Genomic DNA, 13884 nt, shown 5'->3' on the forward strand with positions numbered 1-13884 from the left:
CGACTTCCGTTACCCGAAGTTGTCTCCTCTCAGATTCCCAAAGGGGTCCACGGGTCTGCGCTTGTACAGTGACCGAATCGGTACGAGGAGAAAAGTTTGGGGATGTGAGACGAAGCAGTTGTTCTTACTCATTTGTGGTGGGCCACACCTGCCATTTCATTATTAAAGATGGAATAAACACTGCGCGAGTGTATCAAATAGTAAGATTAAATTAAGGAACGAAAACTAGGTAAAATTTCGGGTATACACTATGAAAAATTATCCCCTTTTTATTTTTGGAAAATGGAGTGTGAAAGTTGAAAAATAAGAGGAAAAATACACATTATTCAATATCTTTTGACAACTTTAATGCAAAATTAATTTTTTTACAATTGATAAATATCTTAGCGTAATGATATTTCTGAAAATTTCTATGACCATATGAATGTTAAAAGTAATATATTATTATTATTATTGAAAAAATGTATGTTGTTTAACTCTATCATTATTGTTGTTCTAAGTAATTCATATAACTTATTATTGATTATGAAAAGTTAAATTTATATAATAATACTATTAAAAAAGTTTAATCTTTCAAAATAGAAGATGCTCAAAATCGTTTTTGGGGGTATTTCTAGTTTAGTTTTCTATAAATTAAATTTATAAATACCTATTTACTATATAAAATATTTTTTAAAAACAAAATCAAATAAAAATAAATAAGAGTGAATTATTTTTTATCACCAACACGATAACAATTTGGTTTTCTATTAGAGGGTTTTAATTAGATTGATTATTCAGAGACTACATCTCATAACACTTAAAATATTTAGTATGGTATTTTTCCAAAAAGAGCAAATTTTATAAAAGGTTTACCATACTTTATATTTTTAAAAAAAAAAATCCTTGAAAAAAAATTAAAATGTAAAACAAAATATTTTCATCGTTCGCCCGATCGCGATCACTTAGCTTGGCCATCTGGATGCGTGACCGCTTGACCTAGCAGCACGGTTGCTTGGTGGCTCGGGCACTACCACGACTACTCGGGTTGGGGTGTTTGGCCTTGCGGCCTAGCCACGCAATCGCCTTGTCTGCATGACTTCCCTGGCCCCTTGACCTGGCCACCTAGCCTCGCAATCGTAGGGGCCTACCTTGTGGCTACTGTTGGGATCCTTCGTACTCGGCTAGAGAGGGGGGTGTGAATAGCCGCCTCAAATCGCTCGTTTCTTCCTACAATTTGTTAGCGCAGCGGAAAATACAAATAGAAACGAAAGGAAGAATACCAAACCTTAACACAAGGATGTAACGAGGTTCGGAAATGAAACTCCTACTCCTCGGCGTGTCCGTAAGGTGGACGAAGCCTATCAATCCGTCGGTGGATGAGTCCCCGGAAAACCGGCTAATACAATATACTCCTTGTGCGTGGAGAAACCTCGCCACAATATTCTTGCAACAGCAAGAAAGGAATACAACAAGAAATACAAGAAGACAAGAACAATGAATGTAAAAAACACAGGTTTTCTTGCCTCCTCGCCGACTGGATTTCGTTGAAGCAGCAGCTCCTCGTAACACCTAACAGGGATATCCCGAGAAGCTCACGAAGCTTTCGAAGAAGAGCTCAACAAAGCTCAAGCACCAGAGCACTGTAGCAGAAGAGAAGAGGAAGAAGGAGAGAGAGACGGCAGATGCCCTCGATCCTTTATACTGCGAAGAAGAAACAGCGAAGAAACTAGGCATCCTCCCGATCGGTCCACGACCGATCGAAGATGGATCGATCCACGACCGATCCCTTCCTTTCCTTCTCGCGATGCTGTCTCGATCGGTCCACGCACCGATCAGACATGATCGATGCGTGGACCGATCAGCCTTTTCGCCTCTGTTTTCTTCGATCGGTCACCGGATCGATCAAGAATCGAACAGAGCTTTTGATATCCGATCGGTCACCGACCGATCGAGAAAACATATCACCGGATCGGTCGGTGACCGATCCGAGCTTGGTTTTGCCCAAACCAAGTCCCAAGACTTCCAAACCAATATCCGTCAACCTTGACCTATTGGTACTTCATCCCTAGCATCCGGTCACTCCTTGACTGCTAGAACTCCTCGCCAAGTGTCCGGTCAATCCTTTGACCTACTTGGACTTTCTTCAACACCGATGTCCGATCATCCCGATCCATCTGGATTTTCCCTGCCTGGATTCACTCACGGGACTTTCCTTCTGCCTAACATCCTTAGGACTTTCTCATTGCCTAACATCCCGTTAGGACTTTTCCACTTGGCTTCACTCACGGGACTTTCCAACTGCCTAACATCCCAGTTAGGACTTTCCCACTGCCTGGCTTCACTCACCAGGACTTTCCAACTGCCTAACATCCCAGTTAGGACTTTTCCACTGCCTGGCTTCACTCACCAGGACTTTCCAACTGCCTAACATCCCAGTTAGGACTTTTCCACTGCCCGGCTTCACTCATCAGGACTTTTCCCGTGCCAAGTCTCCATACTTGGACTTTTCGCGTGCCAAGCTCCCTGCTTGGACTTTTCCAGTGCCAAGTCTCCATACTTGGACTTTTCCAATGCCAAGCTCCCTGCTTGGACTTTTCGCGTACCAAGCTCCCTGCTTGGACTTTTCCAGTGCCAAGTCTCCATACTTGGACTTTTCCAATGCCAAGCTCCCTGCTTGGACTTTTCGCGTGCCAAGCTCCCTGCTTGGACTTTTCCCGAATCAGGTCAACCAGGTCAACCTTGACCTAAGGTTGCACCTACAATCTCCCGAACACCTATTCTTGTCAAACATCAAGAATACAACTCTTTTCTCATCAAACATCGTCAAACATCAAAACACAACTCGAGTCAGGTCAACTCGAGTCAGGTCAACCAAGTCAACCTTGACCTAAGGTTGCACCAACAATCTCCCCCTTTTTGATGTTTGACAAAATCCAAAATCAAGTTAGGTTAACCCGATAACCTAACTTAGGTTTTCCAACCATCTTCCAATGTCCAATGTTCTTTTCTTGAACATTCTCCGGACATTCTCCCCTTAGGTTAACCCGATAACCTAACTTGGGTTCTCCAATAATTCTCCCCCTTTTTGACACACATCAAAAAGTATTCCAATGTTCTTCCTTGAACATTCCTTGACATTCTTTCCCTAGCTTAGGTTAACCCGATAACCTAACTTGGGTTCTCCAATAATTCTCCAATGAACACTCTCCCCTTTTTGACACACATCAAAAAGAATAAGGAGGGTATCAAGGTCAAGAGTTTCTTCCTAATGAAAGTCCCATACCTTTCATTGAAACTCTTAATTTCCCCTTGATACTAAACTCAACAACCAACTTAGTGATAATCCCATATCACTAATCCTCAAAGAGTAAAAACTCCCCCTAAAAGTCAACTCCCCCTCGACCATTGCACCAACAATGTCTTGGAGAGTTTCAAACCTTTAGAAATCCACAAAACCCAACTTCCAGCTGAAATTTCAGACCAACAGCTGAAAATCAGAAATTGGCACGCTCTGATCGGTCCCCAGACCGATCAAACCCCCTGGATCGGTCCCCGACCGATCCACGCTTCACCGATCGCACTGGATCGTCACTGATCGGTCACCAGACCGATCAGGCCTTCCCTGGATCGGTCCGGTGACCGATCCAGCCTCTGAAATCAGAGATTTCTGATTTTCTCCCCGGAAGAAGTTCAGAAACTCATAGAAAATTACAGAAAATTCCAAAAATTACGAAACTTTGAGGATACATTCCTCATGTCATACACTATCAAGGAAAAATAGTTTTCTATGAAAATAGTTTCCATTTTTTAATCTTGATACAAAGTTCAAAAACTTTAAAATAGTTCAAGTTTAAGTCATCTTTGTATCATCTTGCTCAATGAAGAATGCTATCACTAGAAAAGCTTCATCAAGGTTTTTCAAATCAATTTTAAAATGTTTTTAAAACCATTTGAATTTAGGACCATAATCTTAGGGCTAGATGTACATGACTTGTACACAAGCTTTCCCTATGATCCTTAATTTCTTGAATTAGGGTCATCTAGGTACAATGACTATGCACCTTGATCCTAACTCATGATCCTAATATCTCACACACATCTAAGGTGCATCAAACCACATTCAAGTCAATTTGATGTGAGATATGGGTTAAGGTCAACTTAGGCTAAGGTCTCATGCATTTTCTAACCACAAATTTGATCTCAATATCAAGATGTGTTCTTCATCCTTAAATCAATTCAATTGATTATTAATGCGAGAGATGATGACATGGCATAAATGATATCATAAATGGAAAGCATGTGCCAATGTCATGATGTCATGGCATAAAGTATGAAAACTTAAATAGAGCATGACATATAAACTAGTCTAAGCACTATCATGACATTTCAAATGATGATAAAACTAAACATGATGTCATGACATGTCATATGGCAAACAACCATGGTAAGTTAACACAAATAAAATACCTAGATTACCTATCTAAGTATCCTTAATCACTTAGTTAACTTAAATTCTAATCCTAGATTGCCCAAAGTGCTCCAAGAAAATGTCAAAACCCAAATTGGCATTTCTTGATCTCTTGTTTGATTTATACCATTTTAAAAATTTTACAAGAGTAGCACTTCTAAATTAAGGCCCAGATTGCCTTGATTACCTAAGAGAATATCAAAAATCCCAATTTGATATTTCTCTAGATTTTTCCACATTGTGTCAATTTAAAGTAAGATTAATATATTCTCACTTTGGCACACTTTACTCTTCCAAGGAGTGAATGATAAAGATTATTCCATTTCATTTTCAAAGGTTCCCAAAAACCTTGAAAATGCTCCTTGAGTGTCAATTTCCTCAAAGTTGGGTTAACTACCCTTCTTATTGGAGTTGACACTCTCTAACCCATCTATGGGGTAGAGAAAATGCTCCTAGGAACCCAATACCTACTTGAGCTCATTGGGTTCACTAAAAATTCACTAGGGATGACTTCCCTAGCAACCCTCCTAATGACCCTCTTAGGCTTTAAAGCCTTGGTCATTTGGGTCTCATCAAGGTCAACTATAGGGGTGACTCCCCTTGTGACCTTGGTAATGGTCTTCCTAGCCTTAGGTTTTGTTCCATAATCGAATGGAACATTATGATAGGTGGGCTTGACCATTTGGGACTTAGGTTTGTGACCCAAACCCTTTTTGTCCTTGGACATTGGTTTTTGACCCTTAAACCCTAGAGATGACTTCTCCAAGTTTTTAAGAGCCTTTTCCAAAGTATCAAGTCTTGACCTCAAGACTTGATTCTCCTTCTCTAATACCTCAATTTTTGATTTGTCATTCTTCTTTGAGGCATTCCTAGGCATGTGTCTAGTTGATTTGGGGTTTCTACCTAGGTTTTCCTTAACCTTAGAAGTGTTAATCCTAGGGTTAGCATTCCTAGTAGTATCCCTATCTAGGTTGACATGTTTAGCACCTAAGCACATGTATTGATTTTTAGTGTTAACATGCTTATCATTATTGACTAATGCAATAAAATTACTAGCATGTATCCTACTAGACTTGCACGAATGAGCCTTAAAAGATACCTTAGGGTTTGCCTTAGCTCCCCCTATCGATGTGCCCGGTCTCTTGCCCTTGTGAGGTTGCCTCCCCCTCGGACAATGGCTCCTATAGTGTCCCCGTTGCTTGCATTGAAAGCACACCACGTGCTTCTTGCCTTTGCGTGTTGGGACTCCGGCTACCTTGACCTTTGGCGCCGGTGGAGACTTCCTAACTCTCTTTGGACATTTGCTCTTGTAATGTCCATACTCCCTACACTCAAAGCATAATATATGTAATTTATTTGAAACTAAAATGCTTGAGTTACCTAGGGTTTGGGATGGATGACTCTCTCCTTCATCCCTTCCGGAGGTAGAATCTTCTTCTTGCTCCGATCTTGAACAAGAGGAACTCTCCTCCTCTTCTTCCTTGGATGTTGAGTAGCCCTCAACTCCCAATTCGCTCCCTCCATGATGTGAGCTACTTGGCTCACTAGGCTCCTCTTCATGGCTTGAAGTGGAGCTCTCCTCATGGTACTTGGCCAAGTTATCCCATAATTCCTTGGCATTGTTGTAACCTATCTTACACAAGATGTTAGTAGGCAATGAAAATTCAATTATTCTCGTTACCTCTTCGTTGATTTCGGATTTGTGAATTTGTTCTCTTGTCCACTCCTCCTTCTCAAGTGGTTTTCCTTCCTTATCCACCGGAGGAGTAAAACCTTCTTGTACACAAAACCAATTCATTATGTTAGTCATAAGAAAGTACTTCATCCTTACCTTCCAATACGCGAAGTCGCCGCATTCGTAGAAGGGTGGAATGGTGATGTCTTCTCCATAGAGATCCATCTCTAGCCCGTGCTCCCCCGGGTGTTGATCCGTCGAAGAGCGGCCTCGCTCTGATACCACTTGTTGGGATCCTTCGTACTCGGCTAGAGAGGGGGGTGTGAATAGCCGCCCCAAATCGCTCGTTTCTTCCTACAATTTGTTAGCGCAGCGGAAAATACAAATAGAAACGAAAGGAAGAATACCAAACCTTAACACAAGGATGTAACGAGGTTCGGAGATGAAACTCCTACTCCTCGGCGTGTCCGTAAGGTGGACGAAGCCTATCAATCCGTCGGTGGATGAGTCCCCGGAAAACCGGCTAATACAATATACTCCTTGTGGGTGGAGAAACCTCGCCACAATATTCTTGCAACAGCAAGAAAGGAATACAACAAGAAATACAAGAAGACAAGAACAATGAATGTAAAAACACAGGTTTTCTTGCCTCCTCGCCGACTGGATTTCGTTGAAGCAGCAGCTCCTCAGAACACCTACAACAGCAGGATATCCCAGTCGAGAAGCTCACGCGAAGCTTGCGAAGAAGAGCTCAACAAAGCTCAAGCACCAGAACAGCAGCTCTGTAGCAGAAGAGAAGAGGAAGAAAAATGCACAGAAGATGCCCTCGATCTTTATACCTGCGAAGAAGAAACAGCGAAGAAACTAGCCGTTGCGTCGCAACGGCTAGAACCCTGATCGGTCCACAGACCGATCAGGGAAGAGGTGGATCGGTCCGCAGACCGATCCCCTTCCTTTCCTTCTCGCGATGCTCATCTCTGATCGGTCCACAGACCGATCAGGACATGGCCTGATCGGTCTGTGGACCGATCAGGCTGCCTTTCTTTTCGCCTCTGTTTTCTTACTGATCGGTCACCAGATGTTCGCTTGCTGATCGGTCACCAGACCGATCAGAGAAAACAAGGTATCACTGGATCGGTCTGGTGACCGATCCAGAGCTTGGTTTTTGCCCAAACCAAGTCCGAAGACTTCCAAACCAATATCCGGTCAACCTTGACCTATTGGTACTTCATCCCTAGCATCTGGTCACTCCCTTGACCTGCTAGAACTCCCTGCCAAGTGTCCGGTCAATCCCTTTGACCTACTTGGACTTTCCTCAACACCAGATGTCCGATCATCCCTGATCCATCTGGATTTTCCTTTGCCTGGATTCACTCACCAGGACTTTCCACACTGCCTAACATCCCAGTTAGGACTTTCTCATTGCCTAACATCCCAGTTAGGACTTTTCCACTACCTGGCTTCACTCACCAGGACTTTCCAACTGCCTAACATCCCAGTTAGGACTTTCCCACTGCCTGGCTTCACTCACCAGGACTTTCCAACTGCCTAACATCCCAGTTAGGACTTTTCCACTGCCCGGCTTCACTCATCAGGACTTTTCCCGTGCCAAGTCTCCATACTTGGACTTTTCCCGAATCAGGTCAACCAGGTCAACCTTGACCTAAGGTTGCACCTACAATCTCCCGAACACCTATTTTTGTCAAACATCAAGAATACAACTCTCTTCTCGTCAAACATCGTCAAACATCAAAACACAACTCGAGTCAGGTCAACTCGAGTCAGGTCAACCAAGTCAACCTTGACCTAAGGTTGCACCAACAGCTACTTGGCCTCACGATCGCAAGTAGGGTTGTAAATGAACCAAGCGTTCGTAAGCAAGTTTGGTGTTCAGTTTGATAAGAGTTTATTTATGTTCGTCCAATATACACAAGATTGATTAAATAAATAAACTTGAACAACTCATTAAGCTAAACAAGCAAAATTGAACACATATGTGTTTAGCTCATTAACGTTCATGAACAACATTCATAAACAATGTTCGTGAACAACATTCATAAACAATGTTCGTGAATAACATTCGTGAACAATATTCGTGAATAACATTCATGAACAATGTTCACCAACCATATTTATTAATAAAATTCTTTTTAATATGCTAAATAAATAATAAAATAAATTTAAATTATCAAGCTAACCAATCAAACAATTAAAAATTTTAAACAATAAAACAAGCTTGAATTTAGAGTCCGTTAACATCTAAACAAACTAAGCTCGAGCCAAGCTTGAATTGAGAATTTGATAACATCTAAACGAACTAAGCTCAAGTTAAGCTTTCAACAAGTTCAAGCTCATAAAAAATAAACCAAGTCAAGCTTGAATAATCATTTCAAAAGTTTGGTTCATTTTAAGCTCTACTCGGTTTGATTCGGTTACTTACCCAATAAGGTTAAATACCCAGAATCTCGGCTCGGCTTGTCTACAACTCTAATCGCAGAGTTTGGTCTAGCGGTCATAGGGCCTGGTCTCACGCACAACCTCCTAGCGACCTTGGTCGAGCAACCAAGCCCCTTGGTTGTTTTGTCGAGCAGCCAAGTCGAGTGATCAAGTAGTCTGGTAGTGCGCGTTCCGATGGGTCACATGGGATTTATTTTATAATTTTTTAATAAAAAATATATATTTTAGGAAACAGGTCCATATGAATCCTATGTGATGCAGCCATCTCATTCAGCCCCCCCCCCCCCCCCCAACTTGTCCAAGGGTCAAAAGTTATTTGTCAAAGTGAAGATGGATCTAACATGATCAAATATAGCTTAGATAAGATCCAGGGTTGACCAGACCAACTCGAATACGATACCATCCCTAGCTCAGCTCCAGGTCTCGTCATTATATCCCTAGTTCAATTCTAGATCTTGGTATTATCTCTCTGGCTCAGCCTCAAGTCTCAGCTACATCTCTCCATCTAGGCTCCTGACACCATCCTTGGCTCAGCTCCAGGTCTTGGTATTATCTCTTTAGCTTAATTCTATGTCTCAAAGACATCTCTTAGTATCGGCTCCTGACATCATCCCTAGCTCAGGCCAAGTCTTAAGGACATCTCTCAGTCTCATCTCCCAATACCATCCCTACCTCAGCTTCAAGTCTTGGTCTTATCTCTCTGGCTTAGTCCTAGGTCTCAACTACATCTCTCAGTCTCGATCTTAGATATGAGGTTAGTCAATTCCCAAGGCCACTCTTCATCAATGTTATCTTTTTTCATCCTCAAGACGGGCCTACATCTTACATGGGTTTGCTGAAAATACTATGGGTGCGTTTGGTTCAGGGATATCACAAATAACCAAGGTTATCCACCTACGGTAATCCAGGATAACCGTGTTTGGTTCGAGATTTTTTTTAGATTCTGAAATTTTTCTCGATTACGAAACGTTAGCAAATATCATCAATGTCGGCATCGAACCCAAAATCAGAAAACCATGGGTCGCCCAAGGTTTTTCTCAATTCCGGATGTTAAGTAATTTTTTCCTAAATTACTCTCGAAAGAATCAGAGCGCAACAGGGCGGTGCGAAGGTTCGCTGCGAAGCTTCATGTGGCATGTGGTGGAGCGGTGGTCGGAGGTGGCAGTGGCGGGTGACAGCAGTGGGTGGCGGGCGGTGCTGGATTGGCAATTGGGTTGTGCGGAGGTGACAACAAGCAGTGACGTTGCATTCCTTCACAAGTGCAGATCGTTGCGAAGCTTCGTGGCGACCAGAGGTGGCAACAGCGGCAGTGGGCGACATAGGTGGTAGCAGCTACAATGGACGGCGGAGGTGGCAGCAGTAGACGCCCGTGGGCAGTAGTGACGAGCAAGCGGTAGGCAGCGGCAGGGTTGCGGCCGGAGGTGGCAGTAGCGGGCGGCAGTAGCCGACGGGCGGCAATCGGCGACACTCGGAGGAGGAGGAAGATGAAGATGGTAATTTTTGTTTTGTTTTTTTTTTTTTTTTGAACTTAGGTATTTTATTAAAACTTTAGTTAATTAAATCAATCAACTCCTAGTTATAGTTGGAATAAATTAAATAGACATAATCTAAAGTCCAATAAAATTATCTAATAAATTCTAAAATAATTTTTAAAAAATATCCAATTTTATTTAAGTATATATATCACTATTAATAATAATAATAATAATAATAATAATAAAATAAGAATAATACCGTAAAATATCACACTAGGTTATATACCTAAATTGAACCCTGATTATATAATTATTATGTCATCACATAACTAAAATTATACGTGATAACTTAAACCAAACAAGCTCAGTTAGGAGGTTGACAAGTCCAGTTCCCTAGACACCCCTCCACTAATATGTGGTGTGGGATAAATGGAGAGATACTAATGACCATCGGATCTTGTCCCCTCATTGACCTCTACAATGATAATATTTCTACTAATGTGGATATGCTCTCCTTACATCTATGCAAGCACTTACAAAAGTAGTGACAAAGGGTCTGATTTCTTCCCAACTCCACCAAGTTTTATTTGGTTTATTCATCATCGTCCTTAACATACCACCTCAAGTAAACCCTAATTTAAACATCAGAGTGGCATGTTGAGTTCCATCTCTGATGTCATTCTAATCTTCTTTTTTGAGTACATCCCAATTGCAAGTCCGTTAATTTTCTTCTTCACCGACGATCTCCGAGGAATAGCGCAAATAAGTTGGTTTATCGACTGATGATTTAACCATCTACCATATTTGACAATAACACGATGAAAATTACAAAATTGCAATATGCCTTTGTAAAATTCTGAAATCTTTTGAGAAAATGACTTATTTACTATTTAATATTTGAGTAATGCTAAATGACTAGAATCTGACCATCCATAATGCATACATGAATGTGTATACATAGGTATTTTAGTAATATTATATGTATATATTATAATTGAGAGATAAAATTTTTTAACTGACCAGATTTTGACCAATAAAATTTTACTCTTAATATTTTGAGTTCTAGACACACCAAAACAAAAAAACCCTTATGCGATTGGACATGGTGATGATAATGCTATCAAAAGAAAATAATTAATACATGCGGTAAGCATGCAGCGATGATATATAGGAGAGAATATAAAGCGTCAGATGATGAAAGCCTGGAACGGGGCTTTTCCCAATAAAAAAGATAGTGACTAAGGAATATAATTTTTCAAGCATGCGGTAGCAATTAAGGACATCACCTTCAACCTAAAGCAGCTACAACCGTGTCAGACATCATAATTTAGCATACATAAAGAGCTCATAAAAGGAAACGACCCCAACCTTCATCCCTCATCTCATATCATCATTTGTGTGTGCTGTAGTCTGTAGACCTTACTTCCCGGCTGTATTTCCCAATGTTTCATTCCCTCCACTAAATATTGTCATCACTGTCTTTGAAAAGGATGGCAATGGCGATCGACTGTAACTCGACGTAGTAGATAATTAAGACTCACTCGGCATCAGCTTCAAATTTGACAGCATGATCATTTCGTGGAATTATGTCATTTGGAGCCTTGTCATGCAGCACTGACACACACTGAGACAATTGTGAAGATTAGTGTAACAAGAGCATTGGTAATTAATTCCTGCAATCATTGAGGGAGTCAGTCTCTGAGTTGGATGTTGCAGTTGACATGCTGTTGAGCTCATGAGCTACGTCCATGATCTTATGCTCCATATCCTCCAACGAACAGCAACCTCATCTCTGAATTTTCACATGCTGTCTTTCTACTGTTCGACGCAGGGTCTCCTCTGTCCTCCTCTCTCTCTTTCTTTATTGCCCTCGTCTCAAATCGCATCTCATTCGGTAGATCGACTAAAATGAAGAAGCTAAGCATCAAATGGAAAATGATCCGAATTAATTAACAAGCAGGGAACGAGGAGATTAATTATCTAGGCAGATGGAACTCTCGTTTCTTTGATTACACGAAAGAAATTAAAAGAACCAAATTAATTGAAGAATTAGAAAGAGAAATAATCCGAAAGAGGAGGGGAATTGAGATAATTAATGCGTGCATATGATGATACGATCGATGGCGGCTGCGCATTCATTAATCAGGAATCGCTCATGGCGTCGTGGCGGTCGTCGCTTTCCCGGTAGTGGCCGGACGTGGAGGACGGGGCCATCGCCTCGGAGGCCGTCGAAGGCGAGCGGTAGACGTTGGATCCGACGCCGAGTTGTTGGTTCGGGAAAAGAGCCATGGAAGTGGCGGCGGGCGGGAAGTTGAGGAAGTGGAGGCCGGTGGATCCTCTGAACATGGAGCTGCTGCTGCCCATTTGAGGGAATGCCCAAATGGACTGCTGCTGCTGCGACTGCGGCGGCGGCGGCTGGTTGATGTGATCTTGTTGGGTGTTAGGGTTTGTGACCATCCAAACTGTTCCAGGTGGGATTTGGCTATGGCTTGAGAATTGCTGGCCGTAGCCTGCTATTTGTTGCTGTTGTTGCTGCTGCTGCTGCTGCTGGAACTGGATCTGATCGGGCTCCCACCGGCGTTTCCTCAGGCTTCCGGTGTCTGACTCCGGCGAGGCGTCGACGAGGCCGATGCTGCATGAGTTGAAGTTTAGTAGCACGGAGGAGGAAGAGGAGGGTCGTTCGGAGGGGAAGGAGGAGCCGCCGCCGTGTTCCGGCCAGTCGTTATGGATACGGAGGGAGGGGCCAGGGAGGGAGGCGGCGGCCATGGAGTTGAAGTAGTTGGCTGCGCGGAGGTGGTAGGGGGCCGAGAGCGACGTTCCGGAGCTGCGGAGGGAGATGTTGAGCGAGGTGAAGTTGGCAGGGATGGTGCCGGTGCCGGTGGCGGCGATTACGGCCGGCTCCGCCTGCTGGAGCAGCCACTCGATGGTCTCCCCGTCGGTCTTGTGGCCGAGCTCGCGGGTGAGCTGGAAGACGCGAGCGGCGCAGAGGGCCGGCATGCGGATCCGGCGCCCGCGGCCCTCCACCTTGGTGTGCCGGTCCTTGTTGGAGCTCCGCCTGGGCGGTGGCTTCCGCGCCCCCGCATCCGCCAGCTGCTGCTCCGCCGCGGTGGACGTGGCGGAGGAGGAGATGGCCAGAGAAGGGTAGGTGGATGTGGAGCAGGAGTCTTCTTCCTTCTTCTCCAGCAACTGGAGAGGAAAATTGGGGCGCCGCGACGATCCGCCTCCAGCCTCGCCTTCCATCAAGCTCTAGCTCGATCGATCAGCAACTATACTTAATTAACGGAGACAAGATCATGCACAGATATAGTACATGAATTGATGCGATCGAGCAGCAAAAAACTTGAGACTCGATGTATTTAACTAGCTAGTAGCTAGCCAACCAACTCCGGCCGGTATCAAGCCAAGAATCTGGAACAAAACACAAATGATCATGCATGAAGAGAAGATTTAAGAGGAAGGAGCAAACTAGTTTTTGGTAGGGAACTGTTGCAATCGGTAGGGCTTCTCGAAACTGAAAGCTCGGAGCATATAAGGAGATAGATGGATAGATAGATAGGGATTTTAGGTCATGGGGAATGTGAGTGAGAGAGAGAGAGATCTGAGTGCCGCATCTAATTTTATGCATTTGGTTGGTAGGGCCTACAAATTCTTAAAGGTCGAGATGGCCATTTTTTTTAAATTAATATAGCAAATTCAAACTTAACAAACTTCGGAAATAATGCACAAGATTTTAAGGATTTATAAAAAGATTTAGTGAAGATGTGTGATATGGTGATGAAGAGGAGCTCATTAAAGATGAGTCATAGTAGGAAAGAATGGATGATGTG

The 13884-nt window shown here is 43.0% G+C and overlaps 1 protein-coding gene across 1 annotated transcript; it reads right to left on the reverse strand.

Moving 5' to 3' along the window:
- Positions 1 to 11301: 11301 nt before the first annotated feature.
- On the reverse strand, positions 11302 to 13659 carry LOC121974300 (transcription factor TCP14-like). Its single transcript, XM_042525291.1, has one exon. The coding sequence runs from the start codon at positions 13295 to 13297 to the stop codon at positions 12200 to 12202; it is 1098 nt and encodes a 365-aa protein (XP_042381225.1). The 5' UTR covers positions 13298 to 13659; the 3' UTR covers positions 11302 to 12199.
- Positions 13660 to 13884: the final 225 nt, after the last annotated feature.

This window comes from Zingiber officinale, chromosome 4B (assembly GCF_018446385.1).
Source record: "Zingiber officinale cultivar Zhangliang chromosome 4B, Zo_v1.1, whole genome shotgun sequence".
Taxonomy (NCBI): domain Eukaryota; kingdom Viridiplantae; phylum Streptophyta; class Magnoliopsida; order Zingiberales; family Zingiberaceae; genus Zingiber; species Zingiber officinale.